This window comes from Styela clava, chromosome 7, assembly GCF_964204865.1.
Source record: "Styela clava chromosome 7, kaStyClav1.hap1.2, whole genome shotgun sequence".
Taxonomy (NCBI): domain Eukaryota; kingdom Metazoa; phylum Chordata; class Ascidiacea; order Stolidobranchia; family Styelidae; genus Styela; species Styela clava.
This window is the reverse complement of record NC_135256.1, coordinates 14,182,539-14,206,591: the sequence shown is the minus strand read 5'-3', so window position 1 is coordinate 14,206,591 and position 24,053 is coordinate 14,182,539. Positions and strand designations below refer to the sequence as shown.

The 24,053-nt window shown below is 35.5% G+C and overlaps 2 protein-coding genes across 3 annotated transcripts in view; one reads left to right on the top strand and one right to left on the bottom strand.

Annotated features, from left to right (window-relative positions):
• Positions 1-1,939: 1,939 nt before the first annotated feature.
• LOC120328583 (GDP-D-glycero-alpha-D-manno-heptose dehydrogenase-like) lies at positions 1,940-7,547 on the top strand. Its single transcript, XM_039395115.2, has 6 exons — positions 1,940-2,130; positions 2,410-2,500; positions 2,716-2,875; positions 3,847-3,992; positions 4,718-4,875; positions 7,110-7,547. Exons 1-6 carry the CDS (start codon positions 1,988-1,990, stop codon positions 7,384-7,386), a joined length of 975 nt encoding a protein of 324 aa, XP_039251049.2. The 5' UTR covers positions 1,940-1,987; the 3' UTR covers positions 7,387-7,547.
• Positions 7,548-10,514: 2,967 nt separating this feature from the next.
• LOC120327573 (regulator of nonsense transcripts 2-like) overlaps positions 10,515-24,053 on the bottom strand; it is a 62,108-nt gene continuing 48,569 nt past the window's right edge. The window contains exons 15-29 of one of the 2 annotated variants that reach the window (XM_039393899.2): positions 23,309-23,412; positions 22,357-22,551; positions 21,450-21,563; positions 19,932-20,150; positions 19,015-19,140; positions 18,065-18,226; positions 17,183-17,370; positions 16,528-16,618; positions 15,763-15,997; positions 14,616-14,953; positions 13,848-13,967; positions 13,441-13,559; positions 12,659-12,859; positions 11,952-12,047; positions 10,515-10,802 (exon numbers count right to left, since the gene is read on the bottom strand). In XM_039393899.2, the coding sequence (XP_039249833.2) occupies positions 10,793-10,802; positions 11,952-12,047; positions 12,659-12,859; positions 13,441-13,559; positions 13,848-13,967; positions 14,616-14,953; positions 15,763-15,997; positions 16,528-16,618; positions 17,183-17,370; positions 18,065-18,226; positions 19,015-19,140; positions 19,932-20,150; positions 21,450-21,563; positions 22,357-22,551; positions 23,309-23,412 (2,318 nt within the window). In that variant the 3' untranslated portion in view covers positions 10,515-10,792. Of the gene's footprint in view, positions 10,803-11,316; positions 11,679-11,951; positions 12,048-12,658; positions 12,860-13,440; positions 13,560-13,847; positions 13,968-14,615; positions 14,954-15,762; positions 15,998-16,527; positions 16,619-17,182; positions 17,371-18,064; positions 18,227-19,014; positions 19,141-19,931; positions 20,151-21,449; positions 21,564-22,356; positions 22,552-23,308; positions 23,413-24,053 lie in introns of those variants that run through there. The other variant, XM_039393898.2, reaches the window with a different exon arrangement.

The following is a 24,053-nucleotide window of genomic DNA, read 5'->3' as shown; positions in this document are numbered from 1 at the left end:
CAGAGCGATAACGACAAGGTCGGATTTACCAATAGGCGAGATAGGATGAAGCCTAGGTGCCTTAAGCGGCTTGAGGAACTCGGTTTTCAAGTTTAAACTATTATTCCTTTTTTTGGTTGTTTTTCAATCGCAAAATTTCCGAATAAGACTTTTGAGAAAATTTTATAAAACTGATATTTTCTTGATCTGGTTCATAATTCTTGTCTCAATCATTCACCGATTAAAAGGATGAGAATTAAACACGGTCAAATAAATGACTGTTTCAGATTTGAAACACTTTCTCATTTGACATTAAAAACAGAATATGATAATTTAAATATTTGAACAGTTTTACCGTAACAATGCATTTGTTACTTGAAAAAAAATATGAAAATACCGATATATAGCTATACTGATTTATTTGAGCAACAACGTATCTAATGATTTATTATATTTTTTACATTTCGGATATTTTTATCATAGACCGTTTATATCATCAATAAAAATTGGTCAGAAGAGCCTCAGCCATGGGCCCGATACATATTGTTAGGGATGATTTAGTTCTAGCCTTACCATAATAGATAGTGTCGGAGCTATTAAAAATTTAAGTGGCTCCAACTCCCAATCACCGAATTTTCATGAAAACTATCCTCTTCAGCTTATATTTTTTAAACTTATTTAATTAAATATGAAGTTAAATTTGTATATTTAAAACTTCAGAGGCTCATTGTAAAATTTGGGCTGATGCCTCAAGGTATTCATACTAAAAAAACATGAATATGGAGCAGGAGCTCAGCGTCAAGGTAAAGTTGTGAATCTTCGAAACTGGAGCAGGAGTCAGAGTTCTTACATACGTGGTTCCGGAACTGGAGCCTGATTTCTCACCAGCTTCTCTGTTTATCATTAATGTTTTGTTTATCTCTAACGGGACCCCTCGCGACTAGAAACTGGTAGCATGACGTCGGTTTTTTGATGGCGTGGGTGATTCGCGTACGTATCTTGCCTGTAACTGAAATTCCGTATTACAATTTATTTATGCTATTAGGATGCGTTTTACTTAGTGTGTAAGTCTGTTGTGACGTCATAATGAATTCTTAGGAGGTCAGTGTTGAAGAGCCTAGGGCGGGATGTCGGCCCTGGACATTGGTGTATTTACCTAATCCGATTTACTAAACCCGGTGAGACAAACTATACTCTAATTTAAAAATAACATAATATAAGTTGATCATCAGGTGACACGCCTCGAGGTCGCCCGACTCATAGGATTCCACGAGACACACGTTGCAAAGAGAAAATACATAACTGCCCCGGGGCAATTTAGTAACGTAAGTCGTCAGTCGTGGAATGGCGTATAAAAAGAGACAAAAATACTTGATGGCCTCTTGTCGGTTTAATTAAAATTCGTCGGGAAGAATACTATAGGAAAGAAATAGGACTTCTCATTTAGAAATCTAAATTCGAAAGTGCATGCTAATGATAAGCATATTTGGAATCAGTACTGTGTCACAGGTTATGAAGTAAGATAAAGACAAAGTATTGATTTCGCAACGTCGTAATTCTCGGTTATATAGACAGTTCATATATATATTAGATACCCGCTCTGACACGTTTTACATTTCCGGTAAAATAGCGGTCTAGCGGCATGATGTTGTCGCTAGGGAATAGATATAAAACATGCCGAAAATTGTGCTGCTCTAGTTATAGTTGTTCGGAATATAGCTGATTTGGTAAAGAAATATTTTAGAAGAACTAGCAGAGATAGAAATCTAGATAAAAAAACAATATTGTGTACAGAGTAGGCCTGCTCCAACAACGTTAACTATTCCAAAAGCAGTCGCATCTGAAGACGACACTTGAACTATCACGAAAAAGTCCAGAAAACGTATGGACATTATCAAATAACGAAAAACTTCACTGAAACTATATAAAAAAATCATATATATATATTCCATGTCAACAGATCAACGTATTTATAAATTTTAATTCGAAACAAAATTTCCTTCACAAAATGTCGGGATCCACAATTGCTCCGCGTGATGATCAAAACATCAAGAAAGTTCTTGTAACCGGAGGAGCCGGATATCTTGGTTCGACGATGATTCCTATGCTGTTGGAAGATGGATATGAAGTTATTGTGTATGATTCTTTCAGGTTTGTGAAACATTAAATCTTGTATATGACAAAAGTTATCATCGATAGGTGGTTACAACATATATATAACTTTAATTTCTTTGTACAAAAGATGTAGTTTGTGTTAAAACTCATATTTTTCATAACAACAATAGACAGCGCCTTCGTTATATTCTTGATGTGCAATTGTTTGCAAGGAAAATATACACTTACAAAATTACATTTTATATATAACGGCCCGATATTGATTCGGTCTTTGGTTTAATTATTCAATTTGAATACATTGTTACTCTTTTACAGCTGGGGAATCGCACCGCTGCTTCCAATAGCTTCTCATCCCAAACTCACTGTGATAAAAGGGAACGTGCTTGATGAAGATCACTTGAAAACGGTAATTGAATTAAATTAGCACTTTCGCATTCTTATTAATACTTTAAATATATATATTTAAGCAGTAGGCAACTTTGAGATTATAATCTGTTGCTGACAAAGTATATTGGTACATAAATGTGGTATAAAATACTGAGAGCATGTTAACCTTGATTTTAAAGTTGTAACAATTTTATTTTAGGGAATATTGATAAAGAAATAAATTTAAATTTTCAGGTGATGGCCGATGTTGACGCTATCATTCACTTGGCCGCAATTGTGGGATACCCAGCCTGTTCAAAAGATCCAGAACTGGCAACAACTGTAAATGTCCAGGGAACTAAAAATGTAGTACAAAACATGAAGCCGGGCCAGAGAATAGTGTATGCATCAACAGGTATGGAATATGTAAAATATTGAAATTTCGTGGTAAATGTTCAGAATTCCTCTACACATCCGCCGGCATGTAATAGTCATGTAGCATTTTCGACCGAATTTTGATATATATCATCTCAGTTAGGGTGAGAAAAATATTTTTCTATAATTTAGGCCCAAAATAGGTTTCTGGTGTAAGATCATTTTTTTTCAATATAAATATCATTTGTATGCAATGTAATCGAACTGCCATTTGTAACAACTTTTCTATGTATCCTGGCAAATACAGAAGTTGAATATGGGGGTGAATAAATTATCTGGCCCTGTCGATCCTTGGAAAACTATTCGAAAACGCGCGAACACTCATTGCGTCCAATCCCACAAATATATATCAGTAATGCTGTACATTGTACAATGAATTTATTGCATTGCAATGAAATTCAGAAACGATAGTTTACGAGATTTAGCGGTGTTTAGATGTGGTTTTAACGACGTCTGATGTATTGCAATGAAATCATGAAACGATAGTGTAGGAGATTTAACGACGTCTAGTCTAGATGGGGTTTTAACGGTTTTCTAACTTCGAATAAAATATGCAAATAGAAATCACAAAAAGGCAACAATAAAGCATAGGATTACCCACGCGATACAATGGCCGATATCGAAAATAAAGCGATATTGCCGATACCGATACATCTCTAATATGGAAATCTGAAATTTCCATCTGCTGTATATATCACTTTTGCGAAATCCACAATGATGATGAATTTTCAATATTTGAACTTAAACCACGAATGCGATTGGCTTACAAAAATTTCACTATTTTCTGTCAATAAATAAATAACTTGGCAGTCAATTGAATCGATAGTAATCGATTATTCTTTTAAACTCTTGTTGTACTTTTCTCAGAAGTTTGAAGGTTCGTAAGTGGGCAATAAATCAAAAACATTCTAACATTTAATAAATAATAATAAATATTCTAATATTTTCTAGGTTCGTGTTACGGAGCAGTTACAGGTGTCTGCACCGAAGAAACACCTATCAGTCCGCTGACTTTATACGGAAGTACAAAAGCCGATGGAGAAAAACTCATCAGGGAAGTTGGAGGTGTTGGCTTGCGATTGGCGACAGTTTTTGGGGTAAGTAAAGGAGACTTCTCTCTGCATTGCACAAATACTATATGTGAATTGTTCTGCCTCACTGCAAAAATCATGTGAAATCTTTACAAAAGAAGTAGGCAAAAAAGCCAACTAAAAACTATAAATGTCACTTATGTTACAGTAATTCGCTAAATTTCGAAATAAAATAGTGAGACACCGCATGACGTACTCATGACGCCTACAATAATTTAGTGACAGATGTGACAGTTACGAATTTAGAAATGACGAAGCATTTTTAATTCGAGAATACCACCGAGATATAAACTCACCATGACATTCTATTTTCAAGAATTCTTACCGAATAGATTTGGGATTAGGTAAATTAATAGGATAGATGTGCAAGCGCCATCTAATTTCGCTGTCGAGGAAATGACGACATGTTAGAACACTGACGTATATTATAGCCTGTGTTCAAGTTCTGACTGTCTCGCAATTGAAAAAAGAATAAAAAACTTCCAACGAAAAATGTGATTGAACAGTGTTCGGGAACATTCAGTAATTCCACGTTTCATTTCTCAAAATAATCACCATGTGAAATACCATAAAATAAACGAGACTGGCTGTGGAAGGCCCCAGGGCAACATATCGTCATCGCATCCTTTTGGCAAAAAGTCGCCAGCCTCGAACAACGCGTGGCTCGAGCAGTAAATATTAAACCATCCAAAATTATAATCGACATAGATTAACCACGATACTGATTACAGGTTTCGCCTCGCCTACGACTTGATCTCCTGGTAAATGATTTAACGAACAAGGCGGTGTCGAAGAGAAGCTTTGATCTTTACGAGGGTGGTTTCCGCCGTACTTTCCTTCATGTAAGAGATGCAGCAAGGGCGTTTGTTTTTGCTCTGCAACACTATGGGTATGTTTGTTTAATCTTTACATATAATGCGAGGGTAATCATTATCCTACGACAACGTGTGTATATAAAGCTTTTTTGTTAATTATATCGGTAATCTTCTTTATAAATTGGGCGATTGGGTATGTATGTTTAATTTTTACATAGATATACTGTGAGAGTAATTATTACCCTACGACAACGCGTGCGTACAAAGCTTATTTGTTACGTTGGTAATTTTCTTATAAATTGAGCTATTGGAGATATACTCTCAACTTGCAACAATGAAATTGTTAGTTTCACCAATTACGCTTAGTTCACACTTACATTCAATAATTACGTTTTCCTTGTTCCATATAGTTATTATTGGCCACTCTTGTGAGAAAGCAGTGTATTTTACAGGATTTCATCAACTTTAGGACTATTTCATCAACGTTTATTACACTATATTATTCGGCAAAAGAGGTACTTCAAGCAGACTATCCAATAGAACCGCCTCAACAAAAAGAACGTGCTCATGCAAACATCTCCTCCAATCAGTCAGAACGCGCACTTCACTATTGTATACTTGGTGCTGTAGCCATTATATTTACCCTATTGTATTGTGTACTGTAGACTGAAGAGAACCACCGCATTACAATCAAAATATTTCTCGTCCTGCTATGTCATATACTAGCGGGCCATATATACAGATTTTCGATATCGTGCGGGCCGCATTCTTATTACGCCTACGAACAATCGCCACGTTTAAATATCAAATTATGGCACATTCGCGACTATTTCTGTGTTAGAAGTCGACCACATCGAGACGTGTATGTTGTCGTTTCTTGATTATTACCGAACACAATACATTGTTTTTATTCACTTATCATTGATGTGAAAGATAATGTTGTTTCTGGTGACCGTACATTTGAACCCATGTACATTTCAACCCACGTGTATATCCGCGGGTTCAATCAATATGCGGGTGCTAAAACCCATGGGTTAGGTTAGTGTGGGTACAAATATCCGTAAAACCAAAATAATTCCATCGGTGCAATGGCATGCAGGTACAATTGTCGTGGGTTCAAATGTACGTGGGTTCAAATGTAATGGAACCGTTGTTTCTCTGTGCTGGCCAAAGCTTCAAGACCAACTGACAACCTCGTTGTCCTGCAGTACGTAGTTCAAATGACGATCTGGCGAGAGAGTACGAAGTTTATTCTTATTCTTAGCCAAATTTGAAAATCAAAATATATATATACTAAACTGATAATTACGAATAGCAAAAGGCACGTTCAGCAAGTAAATGACATACAAACGAGAATATCGGTTGGAAACCGAAGACTTATCGATCGATAGTTAGGGGATCCCCCAAAACAGAAACTGCAGTTTCGATTCATCCGCTCTTGTAACTTGCGCACTGCGCATCGCACACACACACTCGGCGGGTTTCAAAATTCTCTCGCTTTACAAAAATCTAGATCACTATATCAATAATTGATTGATAACTCGCTAATTATACGACATAATTCGCCAAAATCAATAGGCTTCTGGTCCGAGATAAGATGAATGCACATGCAAAATCTGGAGCAGATTCAATCTCGCTTTCGTGAGATATCGCGTGCATCCAACAGACACACAGACATACATACATACAGACAAATACCTATCAATATACTTACCGATCTTAAGATCGATAAGTAATGACGCGACTGACTATAAAACAGCTCTTGTTACGGGTTATGACACAAATCCGCGTGGAGGAAAAATAGATTTAGGATCAATTTTTGTTTTATGCATCAAAAGTGGGATCGCTCGAGGCGTAAACGTCCGTTAAAATGCGATGGGAGGCCAACGAAATTGAGTTGACGAATATATTATTGGACACGAAAAGGAACCTGTGAATTGTTTTTTAAATTTATTCTTGTTGTGAAAAGTCGACTTACTCTTCAATTTCTTCGAGCGTTTCAGCGGTTTAAAGATCGCTGTTGTCGCCAGGAGGTTGTTACTTATTTCAAAAAGTTCTGTTTCGCCAATAGGATTTGTTTTTCACTAATTAAAAATTGCGCACCATGTGGCGGTTCAAATATCGCATATTTGCGATCTTGGTGCTCAGTGAAGTCGGCAGTCGGACCTGTACTGTAAGAGTTGATACTACTTCGTTTTGGTTTTCGTGCCCATATATTCGATCATTGCTCTCTTGTTGTAATACAAGATGCAATAACATATCAAAATTTGACCATATCGTACTAAGTCATCTATTTTAATTATCACAGGTCGATGACAGCACAAGCTTTCAACGTGGGTGATGAATCCATGAACATGACAAAACGTGATGTAGCGAAGATGATTGAAGCTAATGTATCCGGGTGCTGTATTACGGAATCAAAGAGCGGCACCGATCTGGATAAGAGAGACTACGAGGTGTCATACGCAAAAATACGTGCTCTCGGATACAAAGCGAAAGTCGACATGAAGACGGGCATCGAGGAACTATTGAAAATCGTTCCCAATATGACACAAGAAGAGATCGCAAGATGTAAAAACGTGTAATTGAAGGCACGGCGGAGAGGTTAACTGACTGGTGATCCAAAAATAGTGGCAAGCTTACAGTTTAAGCCACAATTCGTGTCCTATCCTGTAGATATTAGTGCCTTATTTATGATTTATATCTAATTTTATAAACGATTAAATAAACTAATTGAAGGAAATCACATTGCATATATATTATTTGCCAATAGGGGGTGTGGAGGCGCGGTAGTTTTGTGAACCTGGGTGTAGAAGTTGTTTTGGAAGGTTATTAATTTTGCAATTATTAGCCAGTGATGAATCCAACAAGACTACCCAAAGAACCTAAATATTAGAGCTCGACCGATATCAGTTTTTTCAATACCACCGATACCAATATTAATATAAATCAGGTTGCGAGCCACAAAATGGGCTTTTATGATGTACCGGCTTTTACGATGTACCTCGTCGTGAGTCTGTAGTTTCATTACTTATCGATTTTAATCGGTAAGTATGTTGATAGGTATTTGTCTGTATGTCTGTCTGTTAGATGCACGCGATATCTCACGAAAGCGAGATTGAATCTGCTCCAGATTTTGCATGTGCATTCATCATATGTCGGACCAGGAGCCTATTGATTTTGAATGAATTAGGTCGTATAATTAGCGAGTTATTAATTAATTAGTGATGGGACACAAGGTGTCACTATGGAATAAGAGCGCTGTTTTGGGGATCCCCTAACTTTCGATCGATAAGTCTTGGGTCTCTGACCGATATTCTCGTTTTGATATTTATTATCATTGCAGTCGGACTTTTATTTAACTAACTCCAGTTAATAATGCTTGAACAAATGTTATTCTGTAACTTTTCCCGTGACTTCAATATCAGTCTTCCCTTTTCCAGGAACAAGAATTGTTAACCTGTGCAGTTACAACTGAAATACTGCTGATATGCTGCATAACTAGGTTTCCAGAGTTATAAAAAGAGATCCCATGCCTACATGAACTGGTCAACAAATCTAGAGGTCTTCAAAATTAGGGTTTTGAAAACTGTTCAGTGTTGAAAATTGCACAGACTCTAAATACCTTATTTAGTTAAATATAAAACATCTATTTTTTGTTCGATTATCAGCAAAATGATAAACAACCATTAATATAGATAAAACTGTTGCCCAAGAAATTCAAAATTGCATTTAGGGAGGTCACAAATTCGGAACTAGTTTAATGGCATTATTATATATATAACCGTATTGTTACTGTATAGCAGCCATCGAAATGCAATAGTACAATTAGGCTACTCGTCATGGTGATAGATGGATAATACAAGTTTCATTGGAAGAAGGTATAGCCATCATAGGGACCCCAATAAATCTCAGCTTTGAGTTACCTGTACCATGTTTCTGTGATTACTAACTCAATAACTTCAAATCGAATTTATTCATAGAACTAGCGTTTTCTGTCGATACCAAAGTTGCCTTTTTCTCATTGTGTACTCTCGAAAACGTCATTTTGAATGTTACTCCTGATAATAACTTTTCAGTTATGACCATTCAAGGAATGGCTAATCCTACGCCAACGGGCATTAGGGGAAACACCCTTTTAACGCAAAATGAAGGCGAGAGTCGTTCAAGCACGCAGCCCGACTAATGCCGATATGATATATCGGCTAACACGCAATATCGGGCCGATATATCGGTGGCGCTCTACTAAATATGATAGTGATCAATTTTTGGCGACCTCCTCAGCAGTACATGCGGCCCAGTTAGACCAACATTTGACCTGAATCGTATTATTGTTAGCGTTTACATGTTCTCTCTGAAGAAGTTAGACTAAAATCTAGCGAAAGCTTACAAATGTGCCTCCTTTTTTGTGAAAAGAGATGGTTATTAGCTTATAAATATTATAATATTGAGGAAAAAAACGAACGTGCTGTTTTATTATATCAAATATACTTGATATAGCTATTCAGAATGTTTCAAACCATGTTAAAATCTTGAAGCGACATCCACAAATCACATCGTCACGCTAATAACCGAATTGCGTAAGTCATTTTTGGCGATTTTGAGTTTTTTATAAAATGGGTATTTATGTTATGCTGTGCACCTGTCCGTTAACTCAGATTTCATTTTAAGAATTCCGAAACCCATAAAAATGGAGATTTAGTATGACATGCACATTTGTGCAATTGTTGCGTCATAATGAATTATCATTGTTCACACAGGACTATTGTGACGTCACAAAGGCAAAATAACCTCGGCGAGGTATTTTTGAGTTTTTGTATCTCGAATTCTAGCTTAGCGCGTATTAATTTGAATTTATATTACAGTATAAGCAGGCGTGCACTTGTGATATTCACTGTCCGAGTCCAATTCACCTTGGTTGGCTTTTATATTGAATGCATTGCTGTGTTATTCTTTATATTTAATCTCAATCTTATTTCGGTGGGTGTGCAGAACGTGTTATATTGATGAAATATATATTTTTAAGCATAAAAAGTAATGTAATCGAAACTGATTAGCTATTTTGGGGATTGGACATTGTAGATACTGAGAATTACATTCGTTTTTGGAATATTTAGTTTTCAGGACTGGTGCATATAGTTAAGTTGCAAAATTGCGTATGTCCCCAAGTCATAGACACGTTTCTGCCTAAGTCACAGTGCGCCATTATGACGTCACTTAACTGCGTCATACAAATTAACTTAAATCCGGCTACGATCAAAAAATTGAACCATGGCAAACTATTGACTCTCAATGGCATAACAATATCATTAGGAAGTTTTTTACGTTTTTCTCGAAACTGCTAAAAATGACTTACGCAATTCGGTTATTAGCGTGACGAAATGTTTTTATGAATCTCGTATAAGCACAATAGTCCCACCCCTTGACTACTAAATTGCAGCCATTTATGTTGGTATTCTGGCGGGAAGCCAATTTGTACTGTATTAGCTCAAGACTACCCCGACAAATAGTGGAAGGTGGATATGGTCCATATCTGAAAATATACCGAATTTATGGAGAGGAACGACATACATATATATCATACCTCTTCACTACTTTTACTGAAGTCATATTCTCATCAATTTGGATTCGTTACCTATCTGACTATACAGAGATTTGTGTGTACCTATTACTTCGCCCAGTAATAGTCTCAGCCAGAAAACATCGAAATTAATTCTATCTTGCGTACTTTTATTTTGCCGAAATACGTTACTTCGAATTACCAAATTCTTGTTCTGATTCAGGTTATTAAATAGCAACAAATAAAACCTATGCTACTACATGTTCAGATTGAAATTCCATAATAGATTGCGTGAATGATTATACGATAGCGTTGCTCCTCCAGTGTTCTCTTTCTCCTCCACATGACATATCAGCTAACTCCAGATCACGTCTCATCACCCGCTCAAATTTCCCACGAAATCCGTTGCGGTTCTTTCGTGACTTGGATAATCAACGTCGCCTGAACGGTGTAAAATATAATTGCCGAAATGCACTGTCAATTTGTAGTGGTATATTGAACATTTATCTCAGCTTAATCGAAATTAAAAAATTTTAGACTGGCCGATGGCACTGCAATTGTGAAAAATCTTTGTATGCATATGTGCATTCGAAATTCATGTGCTTGGAATGTTGACCACCAGCCATATAAAATTGCATTTTGTAATCTAATTAACTGATGATGATCACTATTTACATGATAATCTTAGAATTCACGAAGGTCAATCTTTAGTCTAATATTAGTACGACATGCAGACATCAATCAAAAAAAACAGTCGCTCACAATTTCATTTGCAATCACGCTGATAATTTTAATTATTAGACATCATAAAAAATTGTGCGACTGACCGCAACTTTGCCTGTCATGGAGATAATGTTCATATAAATTATAGAGAACTTATGGAACACTTATAAAAACTTCTTTTATATGCTATACTGAATTATTTCCTGTTGATGCTTTGTGACAAACAGCTGAATTCTCCAAGTTTCAAGCTTCTTTCTGGGATTTCTGCTAAAATGTCTACCGACTTCCTTTCAAATCGAACAAAGACTCAATATTTTCTGTGAGAAACTACGAACTTCTTACGAAAAATATATATTTATTGTTGAATCTCAATGTATAAACCTTTCAAAATAAGGAATAAAGTCTCTCATGCCGTAGAAACTGAATAAGTATGTCCCTTGTGCTGACCTCTGTGGTAGTCACGAGTATCAATGTGCCAGTTTAACTTTCTACAGATGTCTTCACAAGGTTATTCTGACAGATTCTTAGGTACTATAACGAACATAACCTCTTTTCTGGAATGATCCTCTTCGTCTCATAGTTCGATTAAGAAAACTAAAAAGTGATATTACACTAGGAAATTAATAACTTAAATTTCAAAATGCTGCAGAAGGTGTAAGTGCCTGTACTAAATTATTATACAAAAACAAAAGATGACAACTAAGAAAAATAATACTGTACACCATATTTACTTCATAAATGCTCACTTGGCCCTAATAATATAAACCTGTTTCTCAATTTACTGCTATATGCATGTACTATATATGTATAAACATTAAACAATAATTGATTTAGAGGATAGGTGATTCCATGCGACTGAAAACATACCTTCCACCAGTGTTGAAGATCAAATCAGCATTGGGTGCTCCTTTCGGTGGCTGATATTTCGGTCTCCTCTCACGATTCAAGTTTGCAGGGGGAGATCTAGATAACAAAAAACTTAAATTGCAGTATGATGCATCATGCCAAGCGTTAGGAACCTCTTGATTACCCTGCGCAGGATCTAATCCCGTGACAGAATAACCCTTTTAGAACCGAATTTGACAACTATAATTACGTAAGCCCATATTGGCGTTACGGGATAATTATGTGCGAGAGATTGCTGTCGTAAGGAGGTAACCACAGAAGTAACAGTTGGTCGTTACGGCTCCACCATTAAGTCCAGGCATTTAGAACAAATGACTGGCCAACGAATCCCATACCGACATGAACTAGAAGTCAGACGACAGGTCTTGTATATGCCATCTTACTGCTTTTCCTCTCCCTCAGAAAGAAAAAAACTGTCTTAGTCTCAAGGTACATTATTAATTAGGCTATGTGACATAACTGCTACTGTTATCAAAAGAGTAATGAATAGCAGAAATCATTTTAGTTTAATCGAAGACACGTGTCAAATTTGCCAATGAGTGTTATCAGAACTCAGACAGACCAAATAGTAGTACTCACAACCTATGAATATATATCTCAGATTCGATTTAAAGAGGTTTTTAATGATTTTCTGTCGAAACTATGTAAAACGAATGAAGTAGATAAACCTTGTGCTGTTGAATAGTTCTTGCTGATGTTCTTCCTCGACTTGTCTTTCATTTATAGAAAGAGTTATTTTCTTCAATTCCTGCTTTTGTTTCTGTTCAGCTTGTGCTCTGTCTTTCAGACTCGCAGCGAGATGTTCAGTTTTGGGTATTAGGAGAGGTTTTAGGGTTTGTTTTCCAGCTTTTTTGGTCAGAAGAAGAAACCTGAATCGAAATAACTGGTCAAAATTGGCAAGATTTTCATAAAAGCACACTTTTATAGCAACAAAAGTCAAATTTTGAATGAAACTTGTTCATTTGCTTCTTTCATAGATGTTTGACAGTTCATGGTTAATATCTACTCTTGGTGAGATATTTTATAGGAAATGGAGTAATTTTCAAATTGCCAGTTAAGACTAAAATGATAGCTTTTATTAATGCCGAACTCTTGCAAAAATTGAAGTTGTTTTTGACTAGTATATACATAATAATAATGATTTCAGGGCTTTGAAGTCGTAGCGTATTTTGAAATCACTCGGGCTGAGTCAAAACATCAGACTTCTAATGGTAGTAATCAATATGGTAATAGAATCTAACTTAAAACCATAAAATTGACTAAAATGTCTCAACAGACACTTTTTGATAACTTGCATAAGTAAGTTTATGTGGCTAAAATCTGGATTTCTCCAAGTTGGGAGATGAAGTCAAAATATGCCTTCAACCTGGAGTTGGTAGCCAGAGACAGATGTACATTTTTCTCGGTCACGACTCAAAATATATTTGATAAGACATAAAAATGATCATACTTGATAGCATTATCTTCTCCTGGACTATCATTCTTCAGCATTGATTTTTTGACACTGACAGGAACAGTCATATCTTGTTGCTGCACCTGAGTTGTTTTACGAGCTTGAAGACTTTCAATCTATGGGAAATTAGAGTTACGGTATGTAAGTAGTCATTGTCTTCTGTTCGACTATATTCATTTCTTTGCATTAATAAGACATTGAAACTCGAATAGGATAGGATTTCCATATTTATCCCAGAGGAGAGAAAAATCATTGAGACAGCTTAAGCGACAGACCACAGCCTTTTGTCCGGTCCATGTCAGATACGAGAATAGTTAGCCAGTTATTTGTTTCAGATGCATGGCTTTAATGATGGAGGAAGCCGTAACCGACTAACAGTTAATTGTGTTAACCAACCTACTTACCATAATATTATCAAGTGCTTTCTGAAACTCATCATCTTCGGTGGATGGCAGATGACGAACACTACCTCTTGGTGTTGTTTGCATTGAATCAGCTTTTATAATGTCTTCATCATCAATGCACTTTAATAAATAATGGATTGAAGGCAAAATCAGTTTCCAGTAATGGATGATATTTTAAAACAGGCTTGTCTTTTTGCCTAATTGTCATTTTCAATGTCAAGCATGAACATAAATTAGGAATTAGACTACACAAATATAAAAGCACAACTACTCTTTACATCAAATCAGGTCACTTAAACATGCTATTGCTACTGCTATTGTAAGAGAAGAAATCATGGCGCTCCAGAAGTTATGCACCAATATGGAGGTAACTACTTTTGTTCGCCTACTTTACACCAAATTGTGTAAAGGGAATGAAACCTATGGGCAGGCGGTATATTCACTTGGCTAACTAACACAGACAGTCCCCGAATTCATAATAGAACCAAAATAAGGAAATTCTGAATAAAATTATGGCATAACCTATTAACTGTAGCACAGTTAACAAGTAAAAAGCAAAACTAAATATTTAATTTTTATTTTTTTTATAGAAGAGCAGGCGCTACAAGTGTTGAGAGTCTCTGAAAGGGGGTAACAGATCATGAGAGTTTATCTGACCACTGACTTAGAATATACTAATAATTCAAGTTTTTCGTTTGGAATTTGATGTTTTCAAGTAGCAAATTGAAGGCTTTGAAATAAACATTTTAGATAAAAACTTATTTCTACCTCTTCATCCTCCATCGTATGTTCAGTGTGGTCATCATTCATACCAACCCTTGTTTTTCTAACTTCCATTTCATCATAATCATCATCTTTACCGCTGTCATCATCTTCATCTGACGAATCATAATCGCTTGTTCCTGATTGGCTGCTTGTATCCAAAGCAGATGAAGCTGTCGTTGTGGTAGTTGGTGCAACAACAGGCTTCGAACTCACTTGGCCACCTCTGATTTCACTGTCTTCTGGAATAGGCTGTAAACCTTGCTGAGATACGTTTGCAGGTTGACTTTCTTTAGAAGGAATGTTGCCTAGACTATGGAAATTGTCGTTTGGAGCAACTTCAGCTGCGAAAAAAAGGCAATAATAAAGCAATCACATTCTTGTATGAAAGGTACCGTATTTATGCGAGTATAACTCGCAACCATTATGATGCACTGTATTATTTTTTGTTGAGAAGTGGATAGAACAAAACAACTGCTGTTGAAAACATGCGGTTATATCAAAAAATTTATTGACAACATATTATACACTGCTATTGCTATTTACTCATGTATTACACAGATAACGCAGTACATAATTTTGTGCGTTATACTAGAATAAATAAGGTAACTCTTTTCTCCAAACAAGATTAATAGTAATAATCAGTAACAATTTCTGCTCGCATTAGGTTATGGTATTGTGGTGGTTTTGATTTAGCAATAGGTAATACTTCTAAACCATGATTATTTAACACACGCCTTGAAACTTATTGATAGGCTGGTGTTGGAATGGGGATATGGCTGTATTGGGTGCACATATGGTATGGAAGTAATGGAACCATGAAATACATGAACCAAATCGTGCACACATGAGTGTTGGAGTCAATTCCTATAGATATCAACCAGACCCAAGTTTGCATAATTTAGAAGCCTATGCAGAAGTGGGCTATAAACGGGATTGGGCTGTAGTGCTGGTAGTCATAGCAACCGCTTTCAGAGTCCACAGCAAGCTTTTGAACTGGATATGGTCTAGGCATATCGCAATTTAGACTCACATAATTCAGTGAAATCAATTAAACAATTATATGAAAAATAGGGCTACTATGAATCTACAAGATTTGCACAAATGAAGAAAAAAATTAAAATTTGTCTACACAACCATAATTTCAACCTACCAAGTTTTGCGAAAATTTCCTTTTCTACATCGGCCACAAATTTATTAGCTTCTTGAATAGAAGAAGCCAGTTTTAATTTTGGTCTCAGTGGTTCAATTGTATCTTGCACCAAATACTCAATTTCAACAGGGAAAGGAGGTTTCAAAAACTTTGAAGTCTGCTGTTCATCTTCACTCTCACTTCCTTCAGTTGTTTGTGACCATATAGAAGAAGTCTTCTTAAACCAGATGTATCTCTGCAATGAGTAATGATATGCTTTGGTGAATTCACAAAGAGCACATTTTTATGAATTTGCAAGGATCTTCGTCTATCACTGCTTGTAAGCGATAGGAATTACATATATACCCTGGGAGAGAAGAAATCCACAAGCATGGCTAAATCATATGACAAACCACGGCCTCTTGTATTGTTACCATGTCAGGTTTAAGGTGATTTTGTTTTCTGATGCATGGACTTGATGGTGGTGAAAGCCGTAACCGACTAGCTGTTACAACTACCCTATGACGTCGAAGAGTCCAGCAATCCTCTCGCACATAATTATCCCTCACAAGATTCGAACCTATGAACCCAAGCAGGGTTGTGCTGTGGCAAGCGTATTCCCTACCGCTTAACATGATAGGTCATACCGCCGAGTCTGGTTAGTGACTAGTTTCAAGAAAAGTAACGCAATGGGTTCCGAATCATTACAGTTTGTCTCTTAACCGATGGTAAAATTCGGCTTTGAAATTTGCCTAAATTTGTCAATACCACAAATTCTTTACTTACCTGGAAATACTGCAAGAAATAATCTAGCTTCTTCTTACTCGTACCTCTATCAAAATATTGTCCACATGTTTCCAAAAGTATGCAGACAAGCCTGTGAAGTTTCCCATCAGTATATTTAATATCAATTAAAAAGTACAGAACTACAGTGCAAAAAAGTACTTAAATAAATCAGTTCTCTATTCAAAAAATATTGTCTTTAACAGGGGTAAGCTCTATTTGAAATATTTTAAAACATTTGATATCTTGAAAAAATTTTATCAATTTTATCATGGCAATTATTGAACATGCATGGATAAACTATCATTCCAGTTTTGATCAAATTTATAATAATCCTGTCCTAAATCCGGTGTTATAATAATAACTTAGACTAACTTTGATATAAGATTAGAAAAAAAACTTTAATTTACTTTTATATAAATTCAGGGAACACTATGTGGCCTAGTAGTTAAGCGTTGGTCATAAACTATGTGGGCATTGAAAGTCAAAGATCTCGGATTCAAACCTTGTGGTCACCACCTCACCTAGCATGTAATAAATAGGACAGGTAATTTCAAACCTTCCAAAAATAGCTCATTGACTGCTATTACAGGAGTGAATTAAAGAAAACGCTTTTAAAAAACTTGCAAGTATAACCTTGAATTCCATCACAACATACCTTATTCTGAATAAATGTTCAGGTGGATCCAGTACAGATGGATTCATGTGATTATAACTCACACCGAAGGTAATGAATGAATACAATGTATTGAAAATAATTGTTGAATCAAACATTCGATAGTTATATAATTCTCCCAGGTATTTTGCCGCACTTATTCTTCTTTGGTTATATCGAGGATGGATGATCTAAAAAATAAAATGCAGTTATATACAAATGACTTGCAAATGTCTATGCATCTAACACATGTAAATGGTTAAATATTCCCATACCAACCAAACTGGTAACCGAACGAAGGACCGGTGTTCTCCATACGATTAAATCATATTAATCATTGTGTGGTGTTTTACACCTTCACTCTAAGAAAGGCAAGTTAATGATATAACGGAAGCTGATACCTACCTAATTTTTTCATTTCAGGGCAAGGTGTGGTCATATGGTTTGATCCTAATTGTATTGGAGTTGAGGATTATTTGACATGGAATGGACCTATAGAATGTTTTTCCAAATTCTAGTTTTTTGGTTGTGAAATTTTTTTTTCAAGGTTGATGGATCAAACAATTTAAAATTTCCAGTATTTATAGACTGCTGAAGCAGCGAAAAGACTACTTTCTGGGTCTGAATAATTCACCAAAATTTTGTGGTTTTACTTTTAGTAAAGCTGGAACATATTTTTCATTTCTTTATGATTGAATGCATTAAGGCATTCAAAGACCTTACTATAGTGCAACACAGCTTCAGCAGTCTCAAAGGTACCAATGTGTATCCCTGCAGTGATAGGATTTGAATCGCAATTTGGATTTGAAGCTTTCTAGTGATCAGATAAAAAGATTTCAGTGTAATACACATCTATCTATTCAATGAACAATACAAACTACAAACCTCCATTCCTATTCTAATCTCTTCCAATAAATCGTCTACAATTTTGATACCAACATCATCTTGATAACTAATAAGACCTGCAACAAGACTTGCCAGACAATGTACATTGTTGAATTTGACATTCCAAACTTGGGTTAAAACCCTGATGGCATAATTCTTTACCTATTGAAAGAACAAAATTATTTACTTTAGAGTAGACCATTGAACCAAACGTGCCGGCATTGCATTCAAGGCTGTGGAATGTCGAAAGTCAGAGATTGGTGAGGTCGTATTTTACACCCCAGATTCGAAATTTCCAAAATCCTCGAAAGAGGATTTTTCGACTGTCGAAGGGAGTAAATGAAGTCAAAATATTCTACAATAATTCAAAAAGCATCAAGTTTGCTCAACGTTATTAACAGTTTTTGGTATCAGATTTACAGTGGGGATCAAAATTTAGTACAACTTGAAATCGGGAATTGAAAATTTCTCGACCGGAATCTAGCGTCAAATCCAAAAGTTTCTCCATCCCAGAATCTGAGTGTATTATCGATTTCCATAGACACCACAGCCTAGTTGCTGGTTAAAAGTACTTGGTTCGAATCCCATGCTCATAAAAAATTCCGGATTATATAAAAATAGCAGCATACATATCAGCGCTGCTTGTACAAAGTCTTGTTTAGAGTAAGGCATGAAAACTTTTCAAAAGCATAAAACGTACTTCACCTTATAATGTTTGTTACAATTATAATAGATAGTTGGGATAACTCGCTACACTTTCGGTTAGCTCTCACCAACCTGGGTAGGCAATTAAACAAAGGACATACAGATTCAGAATAATATTAATAGGATTTTGTTGGCGGAAAGTAAGTGCGAAAGTCAACAACCACGGCAGTTGAACATTGCGGCTATTCTAAGCTTTAACTTTTCATCCGATCGCTGAATAAAAACATACTGGAAGCATAACTCACCGGTTCTTCTGTCCATTGAAGTTTTCTCATTTGTCTCAAAACCTTTTCAACAGTTGATTTTGATAAATCTTTGTAGATCAACTTCCTGATGTATTGATGAAGAGGTGGTCGCGGTTTCTGGACAACCTTTGCAGAGATAGAAATAAACATATAAAAAACCTATTTTCAAATGCACAAATATCTGACTTAAAGAAGTTACATTCTTGAAATATTACAAAATTTGTCAATTACAAATGATTTTTATTTTTGCAACAATTTCTTAAACGTTAACTTGTTCAATTTTAATATAACGATAAAGATATTGCTGCAAAAACTTTTTGCTATATCATGTGAATAGGAAGTATTACAAATTGGATAAATTATGAGTTGGGTTGCGCAAGACTAAAACCCTACGCGTCTATGCTATGCAATTCAAGAGTCATGCTGCACAGTAACACAAATGAATTTTTATTGTAAACTGCTTGTCTGAGGAGGTCTGAGTTTGGTCATACGAAACGTTACAGAAAAGAATTTGTGTTACTGTGCAACATGACTCTTGAATTGCGTAATTCGTTGGATAAATGTGTCTTATTTCTCCATACATTGCCTCAACAATATGGGGAATGAATGTCTCCCGTCTGGAAAACAGTGATGGAATAGGTCAAAATTTGCAGTTACAACTCAAAAAACAGCTTATGGACAGCTTTCAATGAGACTTGTATATGCCAAAGTTTTAATAATCAAAATATGATTTTCTCAAAGTTCTGAGCTGGAGTCGAAAATATTTTACAACATAGATATGGGAGAAAATATATTGACTGTGGAGTCATGAGTCGCAGTTTTATTAACCGGGGCCTGGAATAGATTATAATTGTTAACAGATTTCCCAGCTCTGATTGGTGGAATGGAACACTGTAAATGTTTTTATTTTCCGTTACCTTTTCAACTTCTGGAGGGTTACAGTAGTAATATGCATTGTCAATCATGGTTGAATATCTTGTGTCGAGTGGTTTTGCTGTTCGTTTTCTCATAAGTTGCTCAAGTAGTACTCTTGTGAGTAAATGAGTCTCAGGAGTGCGGAATAAGAAACAACCACAAACTTCCAGCAATCCACAAGCCATTTCAATAGCATGAGGAGAGAAGTCATGAATGAGTTGCTGCAGAGTTAAAAAATCAAAAAAGTTCTGCTATGTTGACTTTATGTATAAAACTTGAATAAGAAATTTTTTACAAAGTAATGTTTGCTTGAAAAATTTTGGAGGAATCTGTTGATTAACATGTGTGATACTTCAAACAAAATCAAAGGAACTAGTTTTTCTAATGCTAGCACAACATTGGAATAGGATAGGATTTTCATATATATATACTGGAAGAAGAGGAAATCGATGAGGCAGCATGATCAACACATAGCAAACCACGACCTATAGCCTTACGGTAAGGATTTCTTTAACCCTTTCCGTGCGGTAGGCACGTATACGTACCAACGACAAAAGTCGCTAGATTGCGGCGGGTACGTTGATGTACTCCACTGTTTTATTTAGCAATCAGTCGCAAACTGTTGGTCTAGTTTTTCCGGGTTTTGGTTTATTGATAAGAAGTCTTCTTCGAGATTAACATAAGCGACGATAAATCTCGCTTTCGTTTACGACGGGAATTTTATTTGCGGAGGAACGAGGGAGTGTTTTTGAAATTTATGCAAATTTCGGTGTTTTTTGGGTGGTAATAGAAGACATATTATCCCTTCCATCTACCAAAGTATTCTGAGTTAGATCACGAAATTGCTACAGCAATATTATGCTATTGTTTGCCAACCACGAAGCGGTAACAGTAAAGGATTTAGCGAATATTTCTATTTTTTATCACGGTTTGAAGTTTCAACTCGTAAGAAAAAAAATGCCTTTTTTCTATTCGGTTTGTGACTCAGACCACCACTTTTAAAAAAACTTTTTTTTTTAATCGCCAATTGCAAGCTCTTTAAATAAGTTTCCAACGAGCCGTCAGTGGGCAGCAGAAGATCATTAGTTTTTCGTTAGTCGATCGATTAGTTGTGGGGGTACAAATGCATAAAATCGGCGTAGCAAATACGATTATTTGATAAAAAATAAAAATTGCATGGAAAGGGTTAACCAGTTATTTGTTTCAGATAAATGGACTTGATAGTGAAGTAAGCCGAAACTGACCAACAGAAATTCGAACCACCCGATGATAGCAAGGAATCAAGTAATAATCTTGTGGGACCGGCGAGCCATTCCAGTGTAACTCGCGATGTGAGGGCAGGTGATGCATAACCTGATGCAAATTCAGACTGTTTGCAAAGAACTATGTCCTTGAAACGACAATGAAGGACCTGGTTTTATATCCAATCTAATTGGTATATTAAGATTACAATTATATTTCGATCAAAAAAGCTCTTACAAATTTTTAATGATGAAATAAGAAGTATAGGCATAGCTCACTTTAAGACAGTTGAGAGTATCAGAATGAGAAATCATTCCAAACTTGGTAACTTCACCAATGAATCTAACTGTTTTTACTTTACTTTCAATGTGAATTTGATCCTTCTTTCGCATCTGCAAAACAGGAGTGTACAACAGAATAATTGGATTATGTTGAATAGAATTAAAATCATGATTTTGAAACAGAAAGCAATAGAAATTTCGATGAATATTGGAATGGCAAACACCATTTCTAAAATAAGCTACTGCATGAGTTTATGTGCATCAATAATGGACTGACTATGGCTTGAACTTCAATCTCTGATGTTAGTTAAGTCAGTCAGAAACTGCTAGAAAAGAGGAAAAGTGGTTCTCAACCTTTTTCAATACAGTATTCCTATGTCTATTTTGAAACTATTTATTCCCCTCTCAAATATATTGTTTCTATTCGTTGTTTAACATTTATTGAAGCATTAGATAGGGATACTCACAACTTGCACTATTGCTTTTGTCAGTTTGAATAATTTATAATTTGTAATGTGCGCATAAACATAAATTACAAAAATATTAAATACTATATTACTACACCAAATACAAGTAAAAGTCTTCCCCTGAAACAATTAAATTCTTCCTGATTGGAGAACCCTGTGCTGGAACATTTGTCAATCAAAGCGACTGGTTATTCAAAACCATGATGAAATGATGGAAATGTATAATAACAGTTTATTAAACTAGAAGAAAATACAATGAGGCAATAATCGTATAAATCGGTTCTAATTTTGACGCCAACATAATTAAAACAGGAGATTAAGAAAAAAACAAGTAATGCAGACTAACCGTTTAAAATCTAAATAAATGTCGTTAAACAATAATTTGAAAAAGGAATTTAAAAGTGTAGGATGAAAGCGAGCTATACGGTACTACTTACATGAAATCTATAATCTTTCAAAAGCATAGTTGTTAAGTTTTCAGCAACATCTGGCATACATGGATGCAAAGTTGCAACAAGACGACCATAGAATGATAAAAGATCAAGTCTCGATCTATGAACATTGAAAAGAGCTCGAACAAGTTTTCTTCTGTTTACTCTGGTGTTCAAATTCATGCAGAAATCTTGTGCAGCCTGTGTGAGAGAAATATAGTTTCGATTAGAATTAATTATCATTTGAAAATTAACGATGCTGGCCACAACAGGCAAATTGGTACAGTATCCTAATTAAGCTTTTTTTGGAAAAAACAAAAAGTATCAACAAGTTAGTCTGAAGGGCAAAGATAATCCCAGATCTGAAACAAAATCACAAAAATGGTAAATAAAATGGTATACCAGCGTCTCGAAAATAACTTGTCCCATTTTTAGCACACTTACCCCCCACTTTTGTCCGGCCCATATCCCATTTGCCCCACTTATCCCAAACTTGTTCCACTGTCCTGTGTTAGGGTTGATATATACTGTGCGCCAAAGTTCACACTTATCGCCCACTTATATCACATTTGCCCCACTCATCCCAAACTTATTCAACCGTTTTGTGTTGGGGTTGATATATACTGCGGGCCAAAGGCCAAATGGTTGAAAAAATCATATAAAGACGGATTTATGTTATGTGCTATATAATACATGGACAAAAGGTTAAAATATTCATATTAAGTTTCGAGGCGAAGAGACCAGAAAGCATCATAAAAGTTCATAATCTAAATATCCAAGACAGAAATTGTAATATAAAGTCATACATTAGTCATAGCGGAGTTGAATAATTGTGAAACACATTGAAGTATAGTATAAATATACGAATCATAATAAACAATATCTTTTTAATCTATATCTATATCTTTTTAATATTTCAAACATTTATCATTGATTATAAAATAAACCAAATACTGACTCGATCAATAAGATCACGATTGATGCAATTCTGCAATGATGTTATGAAATTTTCCATCATTAATTTCATTGTTGTTCCAAGATTAACATCTTCTTCTTCAGTTTCTGAAGATAAAAAACAAAATCATTTAAACTACAGGGAAACTTCAAACAGTATTAGGTTTATTTATGAAGCATCAGATATACATAAAAAAATTATGGGGAAAATTTTTTAAATATTTGTGGGAAAGCCGATAAATGGTTTTTATTCATATGGTGAACCTCGTCCAGTTTCCAGTCCATGGGAATAGCTAACCAATTATTTGTTTAAGATGTGTGGACTTGATGGAGGAGAAGCAGTACCTAACCAGCTGTTACATGAAGCATCCTATGGCCTATTAGAAGGTAAACAATCCTCTGGATAAGTATCTCCCATAGGATTTGAACCTGCCAACTTGCAGAGCAATCAGAGGTGCAATGGCAAGCGTATTCCTAATACTTGCATGACGCACCATTAGGGCTGGGCATTTCGAATCGAATAGTAAATTATTCGAATCAGTTCAGAGCAAAATTTCGAATTGCCGCCATCTTGTTTAGTTTCTTTCCGCCAATGGTTGAGGTGAATTTCTCAATTTTTTTCATTAAAGCCATATTTTTTCAACGCAATTCTGACTTATATGACTTTTTTCCGTAGTGAGTTATTGATAAAACGTATTTTTTATTGTGTGTGCTCAGCAATCTGTCTGAGTGATGTATTCTATGTTTTC